Raw genomic sequence first — 27,141 nt, 5'->3', positions numbered from 1 at the left:
CTTCCTGGGATGTTTACTATTTTTGCCACAAAAGCACATTGCTGATTCATGTTAAACTTATGGCTTACAGTAGACTCCAGATTTATTTCTGAATGGTTACTTTTTCACCAGTTGTTCTTCTTCCTGAGTTTGTGCAATTTTTAATACCTGCCTAAGTTAAGCAGCTTGCTTTTGTCCTCCCCACAAGTTATGCCTTGTTTTTTAGACCAGTTTTGTATTTCTCAAGACGCTACCCCCCTCCTCCAGTATGTCTGCAATTCCTCCCAGAACTGAACAGAACCGAATCTAGATTCCTAGAGGATCTTATGTGGTGCATCCATTTTGACACAAACCCTTGACATATACTCTGTAGGTATGGTTATCTAACTTTTTCAGCCCCAGTTCCATAGCAGCTCTGCACAGACCCCGTTTCCCTAGCTTTCTATGAGCATACCAAGGTACAGTATCAAACAACGTGACATTACATCTTTGCATGACTCAGTTGCTGTGGTAACATAAATTAACAAAATGTACATTGTCGTAGCAGCTTTGTCATAGCAAGTATGTAGGCTTTTCTACGCAAATCATGGCAGAAGCAGCACAAGGATCTGAGATGAAAAAGTAACTGGACAAAATGTGGTGGCTGAAAAGGGAAAATAATGACAGTGGGAGGCTAAAGCAAGAGCTGACGAATCATCTAGATGTTTTAAGGATGCCTGTTTGGAACCAGGGACCACAATTGTGTTTTAGTGAAGAAAAAAAAAAGGAAAGGATGAGGGTCTACTTGCAAAAGGTACTCAAAATACTGAAGCAGGTGGCCAGCGGGAAATAGACTTACCATTTAGGATCTTAAAGTAAAGCAGCAGTTATAAAATAAAGGCAACAAGCACTAACAATCGCTCTGTTGAAATCCATTATCTGCTCTGGCACATCTGATGAGAACAAGCCGGATCAAGAGAGTTTTGAGCAAGGACTAACTGAAAGAAGTGGACTGGTGTGGAGGAAGGCGCTTAACACAGGTTTCCCATGACAAGAGGGTGAGTAGGTTCACTTACAGGGCAGCTTGTTGGACAACTGCAGGAATAAAAGAGGCATTTTCTGTCCAACAGGCAGAAAATATTCAAGTCATGGAAAAAAGCTGTAGCTAGTATGGGGAGAGCAGACATGGCAGAATAAATGCACAGCACATTTGAGAAAGTAAACAAACTTTGAAAATATTAATATGCACTTTTTAATTTAAAAAAAAAAAAGGCAGCTGTGATGCAAAGTTGCTAAAGCCAACCTGACTTAACAGAGATTCATAAAGAAGGCAAGGGAAATTAGAGTTAACATGTACAGGAAGACAGATGGTTTCAGAGAAAATGTACTGTTTATAAACTTATCTGATTCTGTATTGTTACATTATAGTGATGTAAGTACAGATTCTGGAAATGAAGGAGATTCTGGTTCCAGCACGGGGCAGCGGGTCCTGTTTTCCCTCTTCTTTTTTAAGCACTGATTATGCTCACGAGTGCACTGTCAGTTATTAATAACAACTTTTTCCTCCGTTTACGTACCAGGAAAGGGTTGTGCAACATGTGAAAGTCCCGGACGAGCTACTGAAGTCCTGAGTTTCAGCAAAACCTGAAAAACAGTGGTGTGGGAAGAACAGTGAACATATAATGGGGAAGCAAACTCAGAGGGAGAAGAGAGGCATCGGAAGTTCTGGAGGCGTATGAATTCCCAGCACCTGACTGTCCTACCAAGAGGAAGACTTTTAACTCCTACAACGTTCCCTTCCAGGTACTGCTGCTATATTTGGGGTTTGCGATCATGGGACAGAAAAATCTTGGATTCCGACTCCCACACTTCTATTTTAATTTGGAAGCAACTTGCTACTTAAGTCAATAGAGTGGAAATGGGATTTTGCCAATAAGCAACCCAGTGACATCAAGCAGCTCATTTCATTTAAACTCATGTTTGAGCAAACTTAACTCACGCTTACAATGAGCACATTTTAATCAGTTACAAAGGTACTGGAGGTTTACATAATCTGAAACAGGAGATGAGGTCAAAAAGATCTTTTAGACAAACTCACTGGGAACTAGAGTTTACTAAGGAAAAAAGTTAATGTGAAACTCTCTTGTGACTTTAAGTAGTTTCAAAATCAATTCCAGTCTCTCTCTCTTCTTCTGATAATTGCGAATCATTTTCTTCAGTGCCGCAGTGCTTTTAACTGACTCATACACTCCTCAATCACCAGCAAAGCCTTCCATAATAAGCAGCAAAGTGGAACTGCAAGTGTCTAATTCTTTAGTCTTGCTTTCACTAATTTCCTCTTCTAAATTAATATTCTTAGTTGCATTTGGACACCACTCTGACATTTCTGAAACAGCATCAGCATGTCTGGGACTAAGGGTACAAGCATTGTTTTTTTTTTTAGTAGAGGTCTCAAACTCTGCACAGCCAAGGAGTAAACCACAGATAGCCTCTTGCACCGAGCCGAATCTTCCAAATCATGCTCAAGCAAACTGGGGATGAGATACACTGAGAAATTGAGCAAATCTTGTGCTGAATAGTAGAATAGACAAAATCATGTCATCCTGCTTATAGACTCTGTCAGCTCTATGAGGGAAGCTTTATTGAAATATATATAGGAAAGTGACACGGCTCTGTTTCTCTAGAATGTTCTAAGTAAATCTATCACATTTTATTGGAAAAATGAAACCTGCAGAACGGCATTTCAGGCTGATATTTCTGCATAGGATTTATTACACGCAAAATTCAGAAATGTAGCCCATTTTCTGCTGGGTGCCCGAAGAATTCTTTACAAACTTCAGTAGTAGGATATGAGTAGGCATTGGAATGGGCTGCCCAGGGAAGTGGTTGGGTCACCATCCCTGGAGGTCTTTAAAAGACGTTTAGATGTAGCCCTTAGTGATATGGTTTAGTGTAGGACTTGTTAGTGTTAGGTCAGAGGTTGGACTGGGTGATCTTGGAGGTCTCTTCCAACCTAGATGATTCTGTGATTCTGTGAGTGACTATCGATTACATACACACTTTGCGCCTGTGAGTAGCGATGGCTTTATGTCATATCGTGTATACGCTCAGTCAGCTAGCAAGCCACAACCGCAACATCATCGCTTCATTCATATCTTCTAACCACCTTCCTGGCGCGCAGCCACGTCTGCACGAACACAGAAGGCACCGTAGGCTGGTGCGAGGTAGATGGATTACTTCATCTCCACACAAGTAACAGCGGGGTGGGAGGAAACACCCCCTATTTAGAACATGGGACGGAAACTGAGCTTTGTACCAACTCTGCCACAGACTCCGTTTGCGGTCCTTGCCAAAGAGCTCTTCCGTCTCTGCTCCTCCACCTGTAAAGCCAAGGACAGTGAGGTACGAGGAGACTCCGGTCGCAAAGCTCTGTCTGTCAGCACCTCGCCGATGGCAGCCGGGCGGGCCTGGAGGACCACACGCCCAGGCCGCGCCGCTGCCACGGCCGGGGGGGTTCAGCACGGAGCCCCCCCTCCAGCACTGGGGTAACGTGTGGGTGCCTCGGGGGCGGCACCATGGCACCCACCGCCGGCCTCGCCCGGTCCCTCACCGGCAGGTGCCGCCCGGCAGGAGGAGGAGGAGGAGGAGGAGGAGAAGGAGGAGGAGGAGGAAGAGGAAGAGGCGGCGGCTGGGCTCGGGGGCCAGGCGGGCTGAGGCCATGAGGCGGGCGGTGGCGGTGGGCGAGGTGGCGGCGACCTTGGCGGGGCGGGCCGGCCTCCGCCCCGCATGGCGGCCAGGTGGGTGCCGGGGGGACGGGGGGGCGGTGGCGGCCATGGCGGCAGCGGCGGCCCCGGGGCCGCCCATTGCTGGGGCCGGGCCGGCGTGCGGGTAAACACGGCCCTGCCCCCGGCGCCTCCCTGAGGTCGCACGGGCGGCAGAGGACGAGGAGGAGGAGGAGGAGGAGGAGCAGCTCGGTGGAGGTAGGAGACGGCGCCGTCCGTCGGCCCCGGGGCCCCGCGCTGCCGGCCCGGGGGTCCCGGGGTGCCCCTGCCCCGCTCGGCGGGCGCTCGGAGCCCCGGAGGGAATTAGAAAGTTGGATCGGGTCCTCTGCTCGCCCCGCCGTTCCCCTTTTTTATTGTTATTTTTAATAAGTCAGGGCGGCGGGGGGCTTCACTCCGCGCTTGTGGGCTGTGCAGGACGTGTAGCCACCCCCGTGGTAGGCAGCCACCTCTGAGAGCACCGCCTGAATCATTTCCAGGTCCAGCCGAGCCTTTCCAGGTGCAGTTTCTCTTTAGAAAAAAAAAAATAATAATTTCCATTCACCTGTGTGTTTTGGACTTCATTCTGCAGACGGGTATGAGTAACGTCGGGCATGTACAGTTGCATTTGTGGCACCGTGACGTTATTTTACAATGCCCTCCGGCAAGGAAACTCGGCTGCTGTGTTTGTGCAGCACCCACAGCAGCCGGTCCGGTCTGGCAGTCCTGTGCCTGGCCACGGCTTGGTGGTTGTGGTAAGGCCAGGTAGCCCACGTTAGATATTGTTGCTGAAAGTTGGCTTCAGCCAGTCAAGCCATCCCGCTAAACATTGGGTCTCGCTTCTCCACCAGGTGAAGCGTTAAAGTGCTGTGTCCTGTCCTCTTGGTCTGTGTTTGCAAAGTGGAGCCGTAGTTCGTAATTGGGAATCTTCGTGTTACACAATTAAGAATGTGCTTAAGAAAGTGCTGGGTGTACAGTCTTTTGATCTGGAAAGAAAATAAACCGTTCATGTCTGGGTTTGCAAAGTGCCGGGATGCTGCCTCTTCCACTGTCTCGTTGCCACCTGGCATGTGCCCATAGAGCAATCCAATGAGCTTACTATAACCCTCTTCTGGGACAGCATTAGATAAATCTTAACAAACTTTTTTTTTTTTTTTTCTGTGTGAGGATGCTCTGAGATGAGATTCCACCTCAACAAAGTGTAAAGTAGTGAGCAGATCAAAATTCAAGCATGCTGTCGTTTTGAGAAGAATTTGTTATCTCAGTGCAAAACAAGTTCACAGCTATTTTAGTATGCTTACATTACTTTTACAGGTAAATGTGCTTCCTCTTCCTTCTCCCTTCCCCTTTTTTTTCATTAATTAGAATGATTAGTGTTGAGAAATCAAAAACTTTTTTTTTTCTAGTGGAGATAGTTGAACCAATTCAAGGTATCTCATCTCCCTACAAACCTTGCTGTGTTTATGGTTTCAGTCCAATGTGCCCGTTTCACTGTTACTACTAAACTAGACATCTATAGGACAGCAGTTACTCAATGGTCTTACAATAAACATTACCATTTTTGATCCTTTTAGAAAAACAGTTATAATTTATGAGGTCCTGGTAGATAGAACTTCCCAAAAAAATTTTAGGCATCTCCAATTCGAGAAGCTTTAAAGAAATGTGGTCTTCTGATATAAATGCAAAGAAAAGTGGAGTTTATTTAAGGTATGCAATTTAAAAGCAAGCCCTATACATTCAACCAGACAGAGCATGAAGGATTATCTAGACTTGACTCATCTGTGTATATTGTGCATTTTAGGCTGAACACTGAGCTGAGTAACAGTCCACTGGAGTGATTTCACTGCTCGCTTTTCTGGATTGTACCAAGTGTTTAAAATGTTACTGGTATTCCAGAACTGTTTATTTCTTTGAAGAAAACTAGGCTAGCAGTTGATGAGACGAAAAGACTGGAGTCTCAGTTCGATATTTGATGAAACCATTTGCTGTTTAATTTTACATAGGTAAGTGAAAAACCTTACAAGATTTTCTTCACTGACATCTTACATATCCTACATGCAGCTGAAAATACTCCTTAAGCAAGCTGAAACAGGACAATTCAAAGTCAACTTGAAGTGAAATGAGGAACTTGCTTGGCTCAGGTCGGTTTTTGTTGTATTCAGAAATGGCTACAGATTAAAAAAAAAAAAGGAGAAAAACCTCAGTGCTTGGTAGAAAGGGCACATGTCATTTAGGTTAATTTCTTAAGTTAATAAAGTCACAATCTTGTTCAGTATTTTCTGCATCAGCTCTGTAACTTCTGGCTTGAATGAATACTTTGGAAAAAATCATAATAGTAAAAAAAAATCTACCCCCTTCGGTACTTCAAGTCTGTAGATTTTTCACTGCTTATGCTTTTCTTTTTTTTAATTATAACAGATCCTGATCTGAATTTTCTAGCCTCAGCTACTAACCATGGATCTCACCCTGTATTTTAATTAATTCTTAAAAGCTGAGCTACCTGAAAAAGAATGACAGTAGTAAAAGGGGTGGGGGTAGAGAGTTACAGTAATCAAAGGGAAGGTTGGAAATGGGATATGTAAGGTTATGGCGTAAAATTTACCTTTTTCCTGTTCTGTAAATATTATTCTGCTGCTTTTGCTGTTCGGTGAAGCAGTGTCCCACATGTAGCTAGGAAGTAGTGGATGGGGTGGGTTTTTTTGTTGTTGTTATTCAGGAGATATTTCCTCGTTCACTCATTTCCGTAGTGTTTGTTGCCATGGCAGCTGGCCAGTGGCCTTATTAGTGATGAAGGTGGTTACACTTCTTTTTTCGTGTCTTGTGATACTGGGAACTATATCTGAGGTACCAGAAGAAACAGATGTTGTACATAGACCGTAGTGAGCTGTTTCTGTGAAAAGACTGAAATGTTTCAGTCCTTGGACTGAAGTTATTGTATAGTTATGTGTTATATTTCTTACTGTGTACTGCGTAGTTATGTTTAAAATGCCTCCCATCTTCAAGCATGCTAAATATTTACAGTGAATGTACTACCACTGCCATATGTTTGAAGTGAGTAACCCATTAGCTGAACAAGCCTCTTTTTTTTATGCTTGAAAGAATTGACACTTACTGCTTTTTAGTTACTAATTTGTATGTTGAAAGTAGTGTATAAGAAGAGCAGAGGTAAGATGGTGTAACAAGAAGTGGAGTCATTTTTCTTACCCCCCTGCTCATTTCCAGTTAGCATGCAGATAGAAAATCAATTGTAATCTGCTCATAATTGCCTTACTGCTAGAGTTATGAGGCATCTCTCAAATTTTCCTTCTCTTCCCCCTCCTCCTTTTCTCCTTTTATTTTTTTTCCCCTCTCTCCATGTTTTTCCTCTACGTATCTTGTGGAATAGGCAGCTCTGCAGGGTTAGAGGGGGAAAATACCGTATGGATGTTTTCTCCCTTAAAGCTCTGCATCTTTAAGTACTGTTATATAGCATCTTGAGGCTCTGTCAAAAAGCATGTTCTGTGCCATGTTGTTTATTGATGAGCAGAAACTGATGAAGGTTTTCATAACCTTGGGGCTTTCTGCTTAGATGAACTAGGCATTTCCCTTTTTTACCTGCTTTGGGATTGATTACTTCAGGCTGTATCACATTTCTTGTGTAAAAAGGCTGAACTTGCACTACCAAAACTTCAAACTGTATTTTGCCTAGCATAAAGAGCTGGACTTGACACTTGACACTTTGCCACTCTGCAAGGATATTGTGCTCCCCGGTTAAGGAGTTGTTTTAGCTTTTTGGTAAACTCCAGCTCTGTTCATTCTTGTATCACAGCTGCAGAATGAGAATGTTTCAAAAGACTACTTGAATTTTCAGACTTGTGCATCTGTAGTCCCAACTGGAAAGGTCCAGACAAGAACCCTTCTGAAGTTTGCCACAGGGAGAAAAGCAGCTCACCCTCTGCAACTGCAGGATTCCTTCTGCCAGGCTCACCGCACAGTCACGCTCCAGACTACCTCTCCTGAGTGCCTGCCTGTGTTGGGGTTGTTTTTTCTTGATTTATGATTCCAGTGTACCACTTGAAGATTTCACATTCGTCAGCTTCCTCCCTGGGAGGTGTCTGTGTATGTATACATGTAGGTAGATATAGATAAAGAACAAAATGCTAGACCATCCCCAGGGTCTGTTGTCCTTTAAATGTAGAAACATCATACATGCTCAGGAAATACAGTTCCCAATACCGTTGTTTTAACCCAAAGTGATTTGGGTCTGAGTTCTTTCAGGATAAATAGGCATAAAAGATCAGCAAGAGTGTACAAACTAAAAATGCATTCTCATAAAATAGTTTTATTGAGCCTGGATAGAGAGAAAAGTAAAGCTATGCTCAGGAGGAGGGATTTTACTTCTGTGGAAGTTGGTGTTTTGAGAAAAGCAGGGAAAAGCGAGGAAGAGACAAAGCAAGACATGAAGTGGTCGGGAGTGAAGGAGAATTTAGTGGTCATTAGTAATCCTCCCAGAGGAAGAAATACAGCAATTTCTTTTGGTATGAAAGGAATGTCTTAGGAGGTGGTTGAAAGTTGCAGAGTGGTGCCAAAGATTGGGGAAGTTAGTGAAGCTGGAGGTGTTCAACAGCACGTGTGACACAAGTTTCTGCAAATACCTGAAAAGCAGTCTGCTTGCTGCAAGCAGCTAAAGCTCCGAGGCTGGCAAGAGTCTGAAATCCTTGAGTGCTTTAGTAATTGACAAAAACTGTCATGATAGTTCCTAAAAGACCATTTCTGTGAGCCATCCTCCCATAAGAGCCATAAAAAGTGATGTGTTAAGTTGAGAAATCAATGAATCAGTTCTCGAGGCAAAATGCCGTGAAACTTTGAAATTTTGCGATGAGTTGAAAATTACTGCTCTGCTGTCACTTAGTCCTTTTATCTTAGGACTAATTAAATTTGGTGGTTTTGGCTAAGACTGGCTGGAGAAGGGACAGATTGCAATTCTGTTAATAGAAACTACTTTTCTAGCTTCCTTTTGTTCTGCAAGCTTCTGTTTATACAAGTAGCTGGTATCTATAAACCCTTGTCTCTCTGCTTTCCTAGTTGCTGTTACGTTTGGTGCCCTGTCTCTGACAGGGCTCTCGAATCCTTCTCATCTGTGAAGTTACTCGAACCACTGAGTTACCTACTCCTTCCTGCGCAGAGCATCGAAGCATAGCCTCATCCTCGGTGAGAGACGTTTCCCTGGTAAAGTGCCACCAGCGCTTTCACGGAGATCTCCACTTTATCGAAGTGGAGGGTCTGAGAGCTCACAGACTGCAGCCACATCCCCTAAAGGCCCTCCCAGCTCAAAATGCTCAACCGAGTTAAAAAAAACCTGAGATAATTTCTCCGTCAGCCGTAATTCCAATACATAAGGTTTGTCTTGCCAGATGCACCTTTGGAAATGGTTTCTTCTGGCTGGGGAAGGGCTGTGATTTACAAATGCCCAGGGCAGTGCACCTGGGTTCGCGAGTCTCTATAGCAGCTGCTCTGGGATTGTTGCTGCTACCCTTGCTGGGCTGCCAGCCGAGCTGCGTGTTGGTCCTGCTGCTGTAAGATTAAAATCAGAGTTTTCTGCTTCAGCTGTTGTTTCCCCAGCCACTTGATCAGTTGTCTGTTAATAGCTTTTTATGGTAGCCATCGCTTGGAAACTAACATCTGATATCGTGTGTGCATTGGCAGAGCTTTCATCTGGTTCCAGCAAGAGGCTGTGTGGCTCATGAGTGTGGTGCCCACTAGCTGCAGCTTGATCTTAATTCCAAAACTCATTCAAAGTTAGGCAGTTTCTTCTGAACTCTGCCTTCTTCTCTGAGGGGGCCATCCCTTGTGTTACGAGTGGAACTTGGTAAGCTTCCCTTGCCCGATAACTTATGAGACATTAAACTGTAGTTCCTCACGGAAATCGAGCGTGTGTTTGCACTGTGGAGTTAGGCAGCCAGCCTTTTTCCACGACTCAGAATAATTGCACTTTGGCTTTGTTAGTCCCGTGTGTAGCCTCTCCATAAGGTTCTGTTCAGCGTTTGGTGATGGGCCTCCATCGGATTTGTTTCATAAAGCTGGCAGCTCCAAGGTTTCGTGAGGCCGTTGTAGCGGTCTGTAGCTCACGTGGAACTGCATGAAACACCAGCCTCTGGAGTTTTTGATTCCATCAAGGTGGTGCAGATGCGCAGAGGTGGCTCTGGCTTCGTTTCTCTGCTGATGAGAACACCTTGCTAGGGTTCAGAGGGTAGCATGTTACAAATCGGTTACCGTTTGACATGTACAAGAAGGGCCTCAGGTAAGCAAACTCATTCACAAGAGAACAAGTGTCATCATCTTACTGTGATCTTTCTGCACTCTATGTACAGAAAGCGGTTTGAATTGCTCGTGTGCAGCTTGGACACGCTCATCGGTGTGCCTGGGGGAGCACTGGAAGCAGATGCCTCCAGCAGGCATTGTGAGTAGAGTTTAGTTCATCTGCTGACGTGGAAGGCTTTTGTGGAAAGTGAAGCCTCACCGCCTGATAAGCACAAGATGATGTTGCAGAAATAGGTAATAAGGCCAAGCGTGCTGCAATAGCAAGAGTGCAGCCAGCAGATGCGCAGGGTGATTGTTCGCCTCTTTTTGGCACTCAGGATGTCGCCCTTGGAGCACCGTGCCCAGGTTTGGTCTCTGAAGGACAGGAGACATGGACTTGCTGAAGCAAATCCGGAGGGCGGCTCCAAGCATGTGCAGGGGGCTGAAGTACATCACGCACGAGGAGAGGCTGGGAAACCCAAATTTGTTTGGCCTTGGTAAGAGAAGTTTCAGGGGAATCTTATGGCTCTCTTCAGGTATATAACCTGAGGGTGTAGAGAAGACAGAAATGCTCCATGTAGAGGTATGGACCACAAGGACAGCAGCCAGCAGTCACAAGTCACAGTGAAGAAATTCTCACTGGCCATAAAGAAAAATGTTCTCCACGTGAAGGTATTTAAACGCTGGGGCAGGCACTTAGGGAGGCTGTGGGATCTGCAGTCTTGGAAATTGACTGGAAGCTTGACTGGAAAAGGTGCCGAGCGACCTGCTGTAGCTGCCCTTGCTTTGAGTTTCGTGGGATTTGTTGAACTAGTTGCCTCTGGAGATCCCTTCCAAACTAAATTATTTAATTCTAAATGCAGCATCACTCAGTGTATGAAGGTGGAACTCAGGAAAGGAAAATGTGAGCTCGGGGAGCCAAAAAGAATCAAAATGTATTAACTTTAATGGAGGACTATGTACAGGTATTCATTCACAGGACAAAAATCTGATTTGCATTCCAACTTTAAAAATAAAATGATAAAGTGGGGACTAAACATAGAGGAAATCTGGTCTGCAATGTTCATTTCTAATTTAAAAGTTGCAACCTTCTGAGCTTAGAACGAAATGAATCTGCAACTTTGAAGACCTACAAAGGTTATTTAAAATCACTACCAGATGGTTTGTCTCTTCTTGATATATTAGGTTATTAAACAAAAGTGGCCAAACTGTTTTATTAATATGTAAAATTAGGATTTTAAAGGCTGGTGCGCATAGCTTAGTGTGTGGACTTCCCGGTGGGTTCTCCTGGGTTTTGGGATACAGCAATCTGAAGAAAACCCGTACCTAGATGACAGGTAATCAAATCGACCTCTGGGTAGCTATTTTCTCGTTATTTATTTTTGAGCTTGGATTTGCAGCTACAGTAACCTACTTACTATATGATCTGGCTATTGTTACTATTTGTCAGTGCTATTAAAAGATTCCCCAGAAAGCAGGAAAGAATTATATACTGTGTGTGTCTCAGCAAACTGCATTTGCTGTCTCTTTCTTAATTCTTTACTTTAAAAATCTGAGTAAAAATTTGAACCTTAACATATTTTTTTTGGCTTTTTCATCCCTGTAGAGAGTGAATTGTAAAGTTGAAAGTCTTGCAGAAAATCTGCTGCTGGCAGCTCTCTCGGAGAAGGCTCCTGTCCAAAATGACAACTGCAGCAGTGTGGTACAGGCACAGGAATTGTCTCTCAAATAAGCATAGCCCTGTGAAGCCATTTAGGGCTACACAGAGTCCAACCAACACCTTGAACTCTGTCCAGGAACCCTGGAGATTAAGGAGCTCTGTTGCCAGCAGCATGACCTGAAACACAACCTGCCTGTGTCGCTAGACAGTTTGAGAAGCCTATTTTCCTCCGACACTCCTTTCAAACTCTTAATAATAGCATGGCACAGATAAAAGATGTTAGGTTGACTAGTGAAGTCTCTTAAATTTGTATTTAAATGAAGACAATACTTTTTTTTTTTCCCACTTAACCATGTTAGTTTTGTTAGCGGATTTTCTTCTGACAGAACAAATTTGAATAAAAGTACTTTGCTAAGCATGACGGCGTACACTTTGTACAGTTGTAGGCATTGTCTGGCCGCCCAATATTGTCACAAGGAAAGTTAATTAGACAGTTCAGATTTTCATGTTCAGAAAGCACCCAGACACCGTGACTCATTCTGGAAGTGGGAAGAGATCAAATCCAACGTGTATCGCCGGAAACTCCTTTTTTGTCTCTAGAGCGATTTGTATGTCAGTGTCTCTGCCTCGATTCATGAGGAAATAAATAAAAATAAGGAAGGAATGAAACAATGTCCTCTGGCAGTGATCTTAAACTAATTGTCGTCATCTAGTTTGTGGCGGAAATCTGCATGTTCCGCGCTGCCCTGGTGTTGATGAGAGCAGTTGATCAGCAGCCACCCTTGTGCACAATGGGCTTTCGACATCGTGGTTTGCAATCAGAAGGAAAAACTTAGTAGTAGAGCTGGAAGGCGCAGGTTGGAAGCTGCTTCTCTTGGTTTTCTTTAGCAAGCTGTATAAAAATAGGATAGACCCGTAAGTGGCTACAGACTGGAATTTGATAACCACCGGCAGGTGATTTTTCTGTCTTTTTTTTTTTTTTAAGGATTTTTAATCTGGGTAATTTTCTTAATAACAACATATTGTAGGCTCTTGCATCACCAAAAAGAGCAGAAATAAATATAAGATACTAGATTACAGTGCATTTCTAAAGAAAGCTTCTGAACTTACCCTCAGTGCTAGTGGCAGCTGTTGTATTTTTCCATGATATTTGCATTTTTAAGGGGGGGGGGGAATTCTCTCCCTCGGGAGACTGTAACTGAGGGAACGATCCTGAAAGAAGGTCTACAGGGTTGGTGGGTCTTGCTCAGGGTTGTATCTCAACAGGGAGTGAAAGTATCTTCTACAGACATAGACATAGTTTCAAAATCAAATCTTGAGTGACCTCGAGTGGGAATGGTGAAATTTCATTTACATCCTGTAAAAAAGAACATTTTCCTGATACAGTTTGGATTGCTCTTGTGTGTCTATTTCCCCAAAACACCAAGAATTTCTGGTCACCTGACTTACTCTTCTTGGAAGCAGGACTTCTGTGGCTATGTCCTCTGTGTGTGCGTGCACTGGTTTATTTGTGCAGGTGTGGTCGTGTAATTTGGTTGTTTGTGCCTGGTTTTAACCATGCTTCAGTTGGAGCATCGCTTAAACATGGGAAAACCCTCGTGCTAGCTGCGTGCCTTTGCTGCAAAGAAGGCAAATGGTATTCTGGGCTGTATCAGGCAAAGTTGAACCAGCAGATCAAGGGACAGGATCCTTCCCTCTCAGCACTGGTGGGGCCACACCTGGAGTGCTGGGTCCAGTTCTGGGCTCCCCAGTACCAGAGGGACCTGGGCATACTGGAGAGAGCCCAAGGCAGGGCCACCAGGATGATGAAGGCACTGGAGCATCTCTGCTGTGAGGAGAGGCTGGGAGAGCTGGGGCTGCTCAGCCTGGAGAAGAGGAGGCTCAGGGGGATCTCATCCGTGTCCCTCAGTCCCTGAAGGGAGGGTGCAGAGAGGCCGGAGCCAGGCTCTGCTCGGTGACCCCCAGAGAGGCTGTGGGGTCTCCTCCTTGGGGATCTCCAAAAGCCGCCTGGACGTGGTCCTGGGCAGCCTGCTCTGGGTGTCCCTGCTTGGGCAGGGGTGGCACCAGGGGCCTCCAGAGGTCCAACCTCAACCTGTGATGCTGTGATTCCTTGGAAGAAGCACTGGTTATGGAGCCATGCCTGCAATGGATATCTGAAGTTGTGCGGCTGAGGCAACTACCTTTCCATTATCTTCTTAGTTAAGTGTGGTGTTTTCTTTGTTTGTTTCCTTTGTCGCATCATCAAAACTATTCGCTGTCAGAATGAAGCTCTTGGCCCAAGGAAACGTGCTTCATTTCAGGAGTTGCTCGGTGTGATGCTGAAGGGTGACTGCAGTGTTTCTGCTCTGTGCTTTCTGCACAGTTGGCTGATGGAGCTCGATCCCGTCGGCCTCCTTAAGTAGGCAGGCTGTAGCTGGGGGCAGCTGCATGTGGGCACCATGTCATCTCATGGCAAAGAGCCTGTGGTCACGGCCTTTGTCTACCCACAGATGAGGAAAGACTGCAGCTGTTCATATGCATGGTCAGCAAAGAAATAATTGCTACTTCTGGAAAAGAAAAAGCTGAAGTTTTTCCTCTCCTCTTTAAAACATATTAGAGGATGTGATGAATTGAGCAACAGCTTGCTCAAGTCTTGCATGCTGTCAATACTGGTGATCTAACAGGCTTATACTGGGAACTTGTTGACCTCTTTTAAGGTGATGGCCTGGTGGAAAGTGCATCTCTACCTTGTTAAACTTTAAGGATAACTACAGGCACCTTTAGTTTTCTTTCCAAAATTGAAGTAACTCTTTGCCGCTCCGCTTTTTGCGTTTGGAAGTGGTTTTATATATCTTCCCATGGAGAAATCACATTTCACTTTCAAATGCAATTGATACTTTAAAAATATTTTTTTGAAGGGTAGCTATTTTCTCTAGGCAGAGCATTACTCATCATAACATCAGTTGTGTTTCTGAATTCTAGGGAGTTTTTACTGGTCGGTTAGTTCTCTCCTCTGCGTGGCTGTAAGAGTGGCGGTGGTTTTTTGTTTGTTTGTTTTGTGACCACATGTGGATTGAGTCTAGAGTGCCACTTAACCATTTCTCCAAACTAAGCGTACTTCTCTCAAAGTGCTGAGCTTGAGATACTTGGCATCACTCAAGATACTGACTGGTGAACAGGAATTTCTGCTGTATTTCATAGCATCATATCATAGGATGGCTCGGGTTGGTAGGGACCTTACAGACCATCCAGTTCCAGCCCCCTCCCATGGGCAGGGATGCCACCCACTAGATCAGGTTGCCCAGGGCCTCGTCCAGCCTGGTCTTGAACGCCTGTTTCCACCTCATCATTTGGAATATAAGCTTTTCCCTTGTAGCTCCCAAGTACAATAGTCAATGTAGGATATTTTGCAATGTGAGCTTTGTCTTAGTATACAACCTTTGTCTCTCTTTCGTAAATGCAGTGTTATGTGCTTGATTTAACTTGTACAGTCTATTCTTGTGAATACATCGGTTATTACTGGAGACTTAGCATAAAGTTCTACAATAAAAGATAATGAAATGCTTTAGTAGGCAAATCATCTAATTGCTGCAACCGTAGCCCTGGAGTTACAGAATGACCACTCTGTATGCTTGCATACAATCATTTCTTTTTTTAAAGGCTTTGTCTTCATGCTTGAAATGACAAGGGTTGTTTGAAAGTAGAAGACGACTTCTAATTTTTTTCTTTTTTGTCCCCCAGTTTCCATTATAGTAGTACTTCCCAAATACTGCTGGCCTAGGCAGTCCGGATTTCCCAGCTGCTCCAGCTCTGTCTGTGGTCCCTCAGACCCTCCCAGGTGTGCATTTCGGACCTGGCTGTGCAGCAGTGACCAGGAGGGGACACTTCGCTTCCCCCCCCTTGCCCAGTTGAGGGGCTTACCCCAGGCTGCACCCCTACAGCATCCTACACCTGGCTCTGTGCTCTCCTCAAGTCTCCTCCTGCCTCTGAGTCCGAGTTATCCCACCACCTCCAGCCAGTTCACGATTTTGGGCTAGCCTGCTGCTCAGTCAAGTGGTGTTAGAGACCCGATGAGCGCTGTACGCAGTGTGGGATCTGTGGGAGCCACGAGAAGTAGGTGTTTGGAGCTTCCCCATCTTGAAAGGTCAGAAGTTTGAAGAACTGCCATATGCTGTATTTTGGTGACGGGGTTTAACTTCGTGACTCTTTGTATTTTAAATGAGGTAATAGGAGGTTGCTGAGCTAGTCAAGTTATTGGATTTGCAGGTTTTAGCAAAGAAGTAGAGCCCTCTTTGTTCATTTGCACTGTGTACTTTCGAGTGATTCTATTGTAGCCCGTCACAGATGTGACAGGAGACCCACATTGTTTCTTACTGAGGTTTCTTTGTTGACCTCCTCAATCCCAGTAGGAAGCCTAGTGTACTGGTTAAAACCTTAATATGAATGCTTTGCTGTCATTGCAAACATGATTTAATAGGATGATCTGACATTTTGTAAACCTTCGACAGCACAACTTCTTTCAGGGGCGAGCTGAGAAAATTCTTCAAGTACAGGCAGCTGTTTTACGTAACTGACATCATGCAAAAAATGTTTTCTTAATTCATGCAACTGCAGCTTGTTAGAATACTTTATGCAAATAAAACAATATAACACAAGTCTTGAGATTGTTCTGAGTTTAGTCACAGTCAGGGCTGCAGCGTGGCGTTAGCATGAAGATTTATCAGCAGCCGACGTTCAGACCTGGTGCCCAGAAGACACGCAGTTGCAGTATGGAAAGTTGCTTTGTAGTGTAGGGTTTTTGTTTGTTTCGTGTGTTGTTTTTTTTGTTTGTTATTGTACTTATTGTTACTGCAGAAGACATTGAGGGGACCCATCTTAGCAAGTAAACTTGCAGAACTTACACCCTTCTTTTTAAGGTAGGTTTTCAAGCCAGATCATACTTGTGTCCTAATTGTGTGTGTGCAGCCATAAGTACACCGTTTATGTGCTGGGAAGTTCTCAGTTTGTATGTAAATGGTGTCTTTCTTGCCCTCTGCCAGAACAGGCCTTTCTGGTATCACGGAAGAAGTGCCTGGCTCTAATCAGGGAGATACTAAACTAATGACTAGCCAACTGATCCTGCTTGCTTTTAAGGGCAGTTCTTGGGCATAGGGGAACTGGACTGGCTTCTTATTTTGCCTGCAGAAGTTTTAACATGCTTAACGTTATCCAATACCGGCAACTGAGGTAGTCTAAATACCACAGCAGGGACTGATTAGCTTTTTCAGATCACTGCTTTTATTCGCTGTTTGCAAAGAGGCTTAATCCAGTGCTGGAGATCAGGCTTCCCACTGTGCTTGTGGGTAGCTTTCCCTCAGTCTTTGTGTTCACGGTGGCAGAAATTAGTGAGGAGTCTCCTCCTGCCGCCGACTCAAAAGCCCCAAAATAGTGGTGCTAGCTGTTGTTCTCGGGAGTGTTTAGTGGACAGTGCAGAGGAACTAAACTTGGGGGTCCTGATCTTCGGTTTTGTATCTGGACGTATGGTAAAGTCATCAGGTAGTAGCGTGATGGCGTGTGGTTTCGTTTACAGTCTTGAATCACTAATATCCACGTAAAGCTCTGGGAAATCACCCAGAGAGGTCTAACAAACCTATTCACATTCGTTATTTCTTCTAAATCACAGCTGAAGTTTCCCAGCAGGTCGCCTGTCTTCCCAGGCAGACGAGAACAGCTGACCCTGTGGTTTTCAGTAGTGCTTTCAGCCACGTGCAGATGCTGAAGGTCAGTAAATTCGCTTTTCTAGCAGTCATTCAGGTGAATATTTGCAAACATAGAATCTCCTCAGGGCTGTGTGCTTCTCTGCACTGAGCTGTCTGTGTTAAAGTTACCAGCTGTGGCAGCTTCTTATTTGAAAGGCCGTATGACTCTGCTTTTTTTAATCAGACATCAAACTTTGCTGCTGTTATAGGGCCTGTTGTATTGGAAATGTTGGTAAGTGCAGGGAGCAGGACTGGAGTTTGGGTTTGGGTATCTGTGTGGCTTACCTCAATCAAAATAAAAACAAGAGAAGCTGGCTATTGCCTAGCTCCTGACTTTTGTTCAAATATTTCATCACTGCAAAGAAGCAGGAAGATCTTGACATCTAGAACAGGCATGTGAAATAACAGGGAGAGAAGTTCTGTTACAAACAAATAGGAGTGGTGCCAGAACAAAAGGGTGCTTCTTGTTGCCTTTCTATCAAGTGCCCTAATGTTTCACTGCCATTGCATAAAAATATGCATTATTGCGCGTATAAATATTATGTGAGTTTAGTTTAATCAGTTTTGCCTTCTGCTGAAACTGAAATATACCCACAAGTACTGTTATAACTGTGTATAAATGCAAATTTATTACACTTATTGACTGATGCACAAAAGTGTCAGGAAATTCAGAAAGCGGTTTCTGAATACATTTCAGTGCTTAGTGTGGGCCCCTTTCATACCTCCTTGCACAATGTACCGATATGATTAATTTTGCTAACAAGAGAAGGGGAACGCACATAGCTACTGATGGATTTATTTCTCTTCAAAATTTTTCCAAAAAAAGAACTTTTAGTTTCTGTGATAGAAGAGATTATATTCCTCAGGAGTGATTTTTTTCATAGGAACTCACAACTTTTACTACTTAAAAAATAATTCCTTTCTTTGTTTCATGAATTAGAAACAATGAGGAGAAGCCGAAGTCTGCCCAAGCCAGGTGTTTCTTGTTGGCAGCCTGCTCCCTAATGACTCTGGCTCTCATACAGCAGCTGCCTGCTAGTCTCTTTTGTATGGCCTATTGTTGCTGCATACCCCTCGTTAATACACATGCTGCCCGGGGCAGACCCTGCGAATGACATCAACTTGCTTATCTTAGAAACCTCCAAACCTGATGCAGGGTGGGGAGGTTGCCTTGCATCTGCCTGGCCAACTAATTGTGAGCTCTGCGGGTTGTGATTGGCTCCTCTTCCGCTCAGTAATAGGTTAAGCAAAGACATTGCGGGTCCATCTGTTCATCCATTCATTGTTCTGCTTGCTTGCCTGAAGTCTGCAGCTGAAATCGTGTTAAGGAGTTGCTTCTGGAACAGCCACAAGAAACCAATGTCTGTGTGTTTTCCAGCAAACGTAAGTATACGGGCTTCTCTCTGCAGAAATGGGACGCTTCACCTTTCTGATGTTCCGGCAGGTCAGTTTGTGCTCTGACAACGTAGCTAGCGTATGCGTCAGCTGAGGTTTGCACACTCTGGGTATCTCTTTAAAAAAAAAAAAATCTATCTGAAGACTAAGTATATTAAAGAGTCATCTTCTAGCTCAGTGCGTTCTATTAAGGAACTTTTAAAAGCACTAGAAACAGTGCATTTCCAAGAACCTGAAAATGGTAGGCAGTAGCCATCAGTAGAACAAATTTTCTTCTAGCCCCTTGAGGAGAAGGGAAGGTTTCAACCTTGAGTTATGGGTATTGACATTCTTTTTGCAAGTAGGCTATTGCTTATTTTAATTTCTGAGAGGTAGAAAACGCTTTTAGAAGAAGAAAGAAAACTTTTACTTTGTACCATACAATGGGTAAGTTTTTCTGTTTGTGAAAATAGGAAGAGCTCCATTGTGGGCTGTGCAGAGATACTGTATTGTGAGAGCATTAGGATATTCTCAGGTGGAAACGTGTTCCATTCAAAGCTTTTGTGCTCTGAAAGCTATTCAGAAGTGTGTCGGATCTAGCATAGTTATTTTTATAAAGTTTCTAATCTGTTTTGTTTTATGTTTTGAGTTCAGATGTTAGACTGAAGAACAAGCGCTATATACTCCATGAGCCTGTGTTCCAAGGATCCTGTAAAGAAAAAAAAAAAACAAAACAAAACAAAAAAAAAAAAACCAAAGACCTTCATATATGAGTTGGGAGGGAAAGAGAGCATATAAAAGGGTTAAAAAGAGGTTTGCATTTCTACCACATGCCCTATTGTGTGAACATATGCATGAGTCTATTGAAAGTTTTCAGAAGATGGGCAGGCCACCAGTTGCTGGTCTCCTGCAGTTCCAGTAGACATCTGTTGCCCCAGAGCATTAACCAATCTGTTCAATGGGACATCCTTCCTTTGTTGGATAGAATGATGCAGACAACAGCACTCGCTGAAATACAATGGTAATTAAATACATAGAAACTACAGCAGTAGGTATTTATTACATATTCATTATTTTATTTGCATTGTTGCAGTATCTTTACGATTTGAGTAACATACATTCATTTTTTCTTATCAGCTATGCACTTCTTTGTGACAAGTGATTACAGTGTTTCAACAAACTGTGATTTCAATATTTCCCATTTTCTTTTTAGAAGATTTAGAAAAAAAAACTTCCTGCGTGAAAACAGGATGATCTATTTCACTGTAGAATGTATCTTCAGAAACTCTTGAATTCTTTTGAGAATACACAATTTCTGGTACTTTGCCACAAGACATGCCATTTGCTCCTTGTTGTTTTCCTCCATGAACAAAATTTGCATTAAACTACTTCTCGTATGTTCAATTGTAAGTGGATAATATTCAGAATATGCATTAAAAGATTAGATGATCTCTTTGCCCACATTCCTCTGAGAAATAGAAATATTCTGTGAATTAATGAGTTGATTGTTGTTAACAGTTAGTGGAGAATAGTGGATGAAAATGGAAAAGAAAAAGGAATGCAGTTCTACGATGTAGTAGCACAGTGCTCATCCAACATACTACGTTTATACTTCATAAGTGACTCAATAATACAATATTTTGGGCCTTTATCAGTGAACCCAGTATGAGATGCTCTAGTTTCAAACAGGCTGTAGTTTGTTCTTAAAAGTTGTGTTGCTGTAAGTATAATGAAATTGATAACCCCCAATTTGGACAATTTTTTTTTCTTTACACATAAAAGCAAGTTATGTTACTCAGCTGTGAGCATAACCAAAAGTTGCAGACTTTTCTTGACAAGATTTTTTTGATTTTTTTTGAAGATTTTGTTTGCTTGTTTGGCACTCAGTCAAGTCAGAACTCATAGTGGATGTTTTTGTTATCTATATGGCATTGTATCAGCAAGCGTACTTCAAAACCTTATGTGCATAATGAGAGTTCTGTGTAAATAAAGAATGTAAGGAGTTCTTCATATCTGATGTTACTCCTTGAATAAATGCCACCTTTTCTGTTTTTTGTGGTTTTTTTTTTTGACCTTCGTTGTCCTATATCTAGGTACACTAGTGTTTGAATGAATTTGAATTCCAAATAAATAGATTCTGGCATAGTGCTCCTCACTAACCAGGTCAAGATAAAATAAATCAACTCCAGCAGCACTTAACAGTGACGTCTGATTTTCGCGGTTCTAACCAAGGGCTCTTGTAAGGGACATCAGCTTGGGAGCTCCCAAGTCCAGCATTTCTAAGAGATGCTGCTGACCACAAATACAGTGTGCAAAGTTCACAGATGTTGCAAAAATTGGTCTGAAAACAAGTACAGTTTGCATGCAGGGTATAGGCCAAATGCCAGGAATAGCATACTGCTTATTAAGCACAGCTATTTCAGAAATTTTCAGTTCGGGATTTGCAGTAGATGCCTCATCTTAACTACCCTTGAGAGGCTGACGAGACTTAAAGCAGATGGATGTGAGGCTGGGATATATATGTTCCCAACAATGCACAAAGCTCAACTTGTGGTCACTTTTTGTATGTAGTTGATGTGCAAATCATCTCAACTATGCTCCGTATTAGGTCTGATCTTCAGATATATTCATATGCCAATGAGGTTTTTTAATCACACTGGAGGGTGTTATGACTGTAGTTGCTGTGAGGCACTCAGATTTCAGTGAAGAAGGAATTGGAAAACAACTTAAGTATTATTTTAACACTAAGCAAACAAAATCCTCCTAGTGATCGAGGCATTTCAAGATTTCTTTATGCCATGCTGTTAATATCCAACCTCATCCCTCCCACACTTCCAAGGGGGGGAAAAAAGGAAAAACAAAACCCAGCCTCTCTCTCCTAGCTCAGTGCTAAAATGACATTTCACAGTACACGGGTTTAGGCAGCGACCCATTATCCGAGCGCATTCTGCGGCGGCGGTACATGAGCCAGCTCAACTTTTCAGTGTTGCCCATTAACTGGACTTCCTCGAGTCAGAGCAGATTGCGGCTGGGGAACAATGATGTCGGGCCTTCCAGATTGGTTTGGCAGCTGCATTGTTCTCAGAGGGGAAACCAGACGCACTTAAGTCCCACTCTTTTTCATGGGCTTTTGTTCATACCAAATTATTCTTTTGCCGCGCTAGTATTCATGATGGTATGTTAAAGGAGTGCATCCTAGCAACTAAGGGCTTGTTGCTTAGCAGCCTTGCTTCCAATAGGTTTTTCTTGTTTGAGTTTTTTTGTTGTTGTTGTTTTTTTGGGAGGGGGGTCAGTTCTATGAAGGCCACAGCGTTGGGTTTTCTAACTGTATTCTTTTATTGGGATATCGCTGTGATTTGTTACTAGCACTGTGCTATCAAGTGCATTACGTTAGTTAGTAAATCACTGGGTGGAAAGGTTCATTTCTTAATTTCTTGTTCTGTTTAGTCTGTGGTATGGCTTGAAATCCTAAAACTTCAAGTTAAGGGAATGTAATATTCCTTGATAAGCTGTTGGGAGAATGTTATGGCCTTACTCTCTTCTAACAGTCAGATCAAAATAAAACTTCAAAGTAGAATATTTTTAGTGGTCAGTCTTAACTGGATTATGGCACTGGATACAAAAAATGCTTCTGATGATTTTTATTTATTTATTTTAAGTAAAAACTCTCAGGTAAACTTTTTTTTTATTCACTTGATAAAATCTCCACCATAGCGATGATATCTTAGCATTAAGTGCCTATGGGATGCTCTGTTATTAAATCAGGGACCAGTTTTCTTGCTTGATTCCCTTAAGTCTTAAGACCAGCCTGGATGAATTGCTCATGTGCACCCAGATCCTTATCCCCAGAAGAGGAACATACACCGTATTTTAAAAATACTGGGTTATTCTTAAATGCTCTCCTGTAAGGTAATGGGAGAGTTAATGTACTTGCTGTCAGAGATGTTGGCTCTTTGTGGGACGTATCTGTAACTTGTATTAGTGTAGATCAAGGTTTTCTGCTTAGCATAATGTTTTTTTCTCAGTGTAACTTCTTTGATGAAGTTTGTGTCAGTACTGTATTTGTCAAGTTCAAGTGAAATCCCTTGGATCTACATCTTACTCTTATATTTTGCCTTGTAAGATGGAAATGTGAAAGAACTCTTTGTTTCATAGTCTTCCCTTGGTGTTTTTTATTATTATTTTATCGTAACCTTGCAGTACGATTGCTTCATGTTGACCATTGTCATTTATGAGAAGTCTTTTACTTTTTTAATTGAAGCAGTTAGTAAAAAAATCCCATCTAAAAGAACAAAATACGGGAAAGAGGTAGCAAGCTGTCTTTAGAAGTATAGGTTGTGGAAAGTAATCTTTGTGATGAAATGGGTAGCTAACTTCTGTATAACTGCCATTATACAAAAGTTCTCCAGAAAAACTGGTGCAGCAAGTGTACAAAGTCCGGAAAACTGCAACTTTTCTCTTTCTGTTCTTCCTATGTGACTTCCTCCTATATATTTAGTTTGATCCAGGAAAAGGCTTGCACAAGTCAAGTCCAAGAGTTGACATTAGCATTTAATTTTGTTGCTTTATTGGCTTGATGAATAGCCTGGTGCGATCAGTGCAAGGATTTCCATTGGCTTTATTGACCGTTAGATCAATCCATGCCTCTGCATCCTATATATGTTAGTAATGCAGTACTCTGAGAGCAATTAGTCTTTCTTCAGTTAACTATCACTTTATGAAAGAGTTCAGAAATAGGTTGAGTGATAGTGTATTTTAGGGCCAGTAAGTTTTTCCTCGTTTTATGTTACTAATAACTTTTGTTTATGATAGCATCTTATATTTGCCTAATAAGCCAGATAATCTAGTATTGTGCTAATTTCTGTTCAACAGAGAACCTAAGTTACTTAATTTAAAAGGTTTTTATAGTACTTGTATTGTATAGCTGCATCTTTCTTTTATTGTTGCAGTATTGTCTAAAGTTAAAAGAAATACCTGGTACCTTTAGGTCTTGATGAGTTCTGAGTTACAGTAAACAAACTTGTAGCATTTGGTTTCGTATTCTTTCCTAAACTATTTATTTTCATAAACTATATAAACTTTCCTATTCTTTCATATTTCTAGAAATGATTAAGTAAAAGCATTTCATACATTTGGAAAACAGTTGTTAGTCGGCTTACCTATTTTTATTCCTTATTAATTTTTGTTGTTGTTTTTTCCGAAAAAAGTTTTCTGTGTTTAAAAAATAAGTCATATTTCATTTCTGGGAGACAATAAATGCAGTTCCAAGGAAGCAGGAAGAAAATACAAAACAAGTAAGATGTGTAACCAGTTGCAACGTTTTTGTTCTCTCTTCAGGAATACGGAACACTTTATATTCAGGAATACAAGAAAAACAGCAAAGTGGAGTCAAGTACATGCAGCAGCTTCATGGGCTTGAAGGATCACCTGGGGCATGACTTAGGCCATCTTTATGTGGGGAGCACTGGCACACAAATAAATGCAATTGTACCTTGGTCGATGGCGGAGAAGCCGACGATGGATAAGGTTAATTCTAGGAAAGAAGATGTAGACAAGGAGGCATCTGAAGAGACTTCAGGAAGCTCCAGTTGTGACTCTGAAGAAAGCACAAATTCCGATAATGATTCAGAGAAACTGAATAATTCTGCATCAGAATCACATTTATTGCCTAAGACTCACCGACAGCTGTGCCGATCTCCTTGCTTAGAGCCTCATATTCTAAAAAGAAATGAGATCTTGCAAGACTTTAGGATAGAAGAGGCTCAGATAGTACCGAAGGAAGTCAAAAAGCCCCCTGATGTGGTGAAAGAATATCAAACCAAACTGGAGTTTGCACTTAAGTTGGGTTACTCTGAAGAGCAGGTTCAACTTGTACTAAATAAACTTGGTACTGATGCTTTAATAAACGATATTTTGGGAGAACTTGTCAAACTTGGGAATAAAACTGAGACTGATCAGTCTGTAACTAATGCTAACACTAGTGTAATGCGTGAAGCGTCTTCCATAGAGTCTCAGAGGTCAGAATCTCCGCTGCAGGAGGATGTGACGGAGGATGGTGACAACCTGAGGCCAATAGTTATTGATGGCAGCAATGTTGCAATGAGGTATGTGACCATGAAGCTTTTGCTTTTGTCTTTAAATGGAAACAGAATTGCCTTGACCAATTCAAGCACTGATGTTCTGTATAATTGTCTAAAACTGTATGCAGGTTCTCTTGCAAGCTTCTTCCTCAACCACACAGTATGCCGATCTTGTAATCAGGCTAGAGGTCTGTAAGAGTTCAGTGGTTTGTACTTGCTGTTAAAATAACCATAGGTTAATTATGTCAATCTCCCTGTGTACACAGCTATCAAATCTCTCCTTCCCACTGCCAGTCTAATAGTAAACTAACTTTGATATACTTAAAAAATCCTTATTAGGCACCATTGCTACAAGTAATTGCTGTATCCGGTTACATACAAGAGGTCAAAGCAAAGATTCTTTAAGATTATAAACCAGTAAGTGACTTAGAAGAGAGTGGTTTAAGGGGTACTTTTCCTTGGTAGGTTCATATGAAAAGTGATCTATCAGTAAAATCTGAGTGTTGGTTATCAGATTTGGAGCTAGACTTTACTGTTGTTAAATCCTGAGATAACTGCATCTTCAGACTTTCACTTACATGCCTGTGGGTGATGCTTCTACCTGCAGCATTCACCCATTCTGACCCCACTGGTCTAGGTGCACAGCAAGAAACTTGTCTGGCGGGAGGCAGGAGGTTCATACTTCCTCAGTGATTAGAGAGAAGGAAATGGCAGAGAGATGCTCAGAGATGGTTTTTACAGCTATGTAAATGATTAAGTGACAAATTGATTAGTAACTAATTAGGTAATTCATAGGGATTATCTGATTACTGGCAGCACAGTTTAGAAGGACGTTTTTCATCTCCTAATGAATCGATGTGGTTATATTAACATAGCAATAAAAGTTGGTGCGAGACTCTTCCGGGATAAAGGCTATAGGTCACTAGTGGGGCTTCCCAGGGCTCCATTTTAGGGCCAGTTCTCTTCAATGTTTTCATAAATGATTTGGATGGAGGACTTGAAGGTGTTTTGAGTAAGTTTGCAGATGGTACTAAATTGGGAAGAGCTGTTGACTCTATTGAAGGTAGAGAGGCCCTGCAGAGACATCTTGACAAATGAGAGAACTGGGCAATCACCAACAATATGAAGTTTAACAAGAGCAAGAGACAGATTCTGTGCATGGGATGGAGCAACCCTGTCCGTACGTACAGAGTGGGGGACAAGAGGGATCTGGGTGTTCCAGTCAACAGCAAGTTGAATGAGCCTGCAGTGTGTCCTGGTAGCCAGGGGGGCAACCATACTCTGGGGTGCATCAAGAATGGCACTGCCAGCCAGGTGAGGGAAGGGATTGTCCCACTCTGCTTGCACTGGTGCGGCCTCGCCCTCAAGTACTGCATGCTGTTTTGAGCGCCACAATATAAGAAGAACATAAAACTATTAGAAAGTATCCAAAGGAGGGCTACAAAGATGGTGAAGGGTCTAGAAGGCAAGATGTATGAGGAGCAGCTGCAGTCCCTTGGTTTGTTCAGAGCAGAGCAGGCTGAGGGGAGGCCTCATGGCGGCCTGCAGCTCCCTCACGAGGGGAGCGGAGGGGCAGGCGCTGAGCTCTGCTCTCTGGGGACAGCGACAGGACCCGAGGGAACGGCATGGAGCTGGGGCAGGGGAGGGTCAGGCTGGGGGTTAGGGAAAGGTTCTGCACCCAGAGGGTGGTCGGGCACTGGGACAGGCTCCCCAGGGCAGTGGTAATGGCACCAAGCCTGCTGGAGTTCAAGAACCATTTGGATAACGCTCACAGATGTCTGGTCTTATTTTTGTGTGCTCCTGTGTGGAATTCAGTTGGATTCAGTGGTCCTTGTGGGACCGTTCCAACTCAGGATATTCTGTGATTCTCTAGTGCTTCTTTCCAAATGGGGTATTCGTATTTTTTTGTACTTGATGAGTCATTAGTAGTCTTGCTCAACTTGAGTTGTAAAGGAGTTTTGTCCAGTTGAACAAACACTATTCTGATGCTAAAATGGATTTGAACTGCCTTTTACAGAAATCCAAAACACTTGTGTGTTAGTTAGTTTGCATTGCTTAAATGTGATGCCTGAACTTAAGGTGCCCTACTCCCATTAACTGCACCCAACAGATTCCAGTAGCTCCAGACCGGTCACTTTTCCCTGATTTTTATTCAGCTATTACCTTAAGTAATAAGGATATGACTTCCTATTCTCAGTTACTTCCTTGATGCCTACATAAAACGGGCCAAAGGTGAGTCCATGCTATGCATGCTACAGGGCCTTAAGGTAGAAAAACTATTATATTAACTGATTTAGTGTGTATCTAAGAACATA

The 27,141-nt window shown here is 42.8% G+C and overlaps 1 protein-coding gene across 11 annotated transcripts in view; it reads left to right on the top strand.

Annotated features, from left to right (window-relative positions):
* The first annotated feature begins 993 nt into the window (after nucleotides 1-993).
* Nucleotides 994-27,141, top strand: part of ZC3H12C (zinc finger CCCH-type containing 12C) — a 47,734-nt gene continuing 21,586 nt past the window's right edge. Inside the window, exons 1-3 of one of the 11 annotated variants that reach the window (XM_083810662.1) lie at nucleotides 4,243-5,030; nucleotides 5,720-5,857; nucleotides 24,084-24,850. In XM_083810662.1, coding sequence (XP_083666788.1) covers nucleotides 24,156-24,850 — 695 coding nt within the window. In that variant the 5' untranslated portion in view covers nucleotides 4,243-5,030; nucleotides 5,720-5,857; nucleotides 24,084-24,155. The other 10 variants (XM_083810660.1, XM_083810659.1, XM_083810664.1 and 7 more) reach the window with 10 other exon arrangements.

This window comes from Anser anser (assembly GCF_964211835.1).
Source record: "Anser anser genome assembly, chromosome: 1".
In the NCBI taxonomy this organism is placed as follows: Eukaryota; Metazoa; Chordata; class Aves; order Anseriformes; family Anatidae; genus Anser; species Anser anser.
This window is presented reverse-complemented; position numbering and strand designations above follow the sequence as displayed.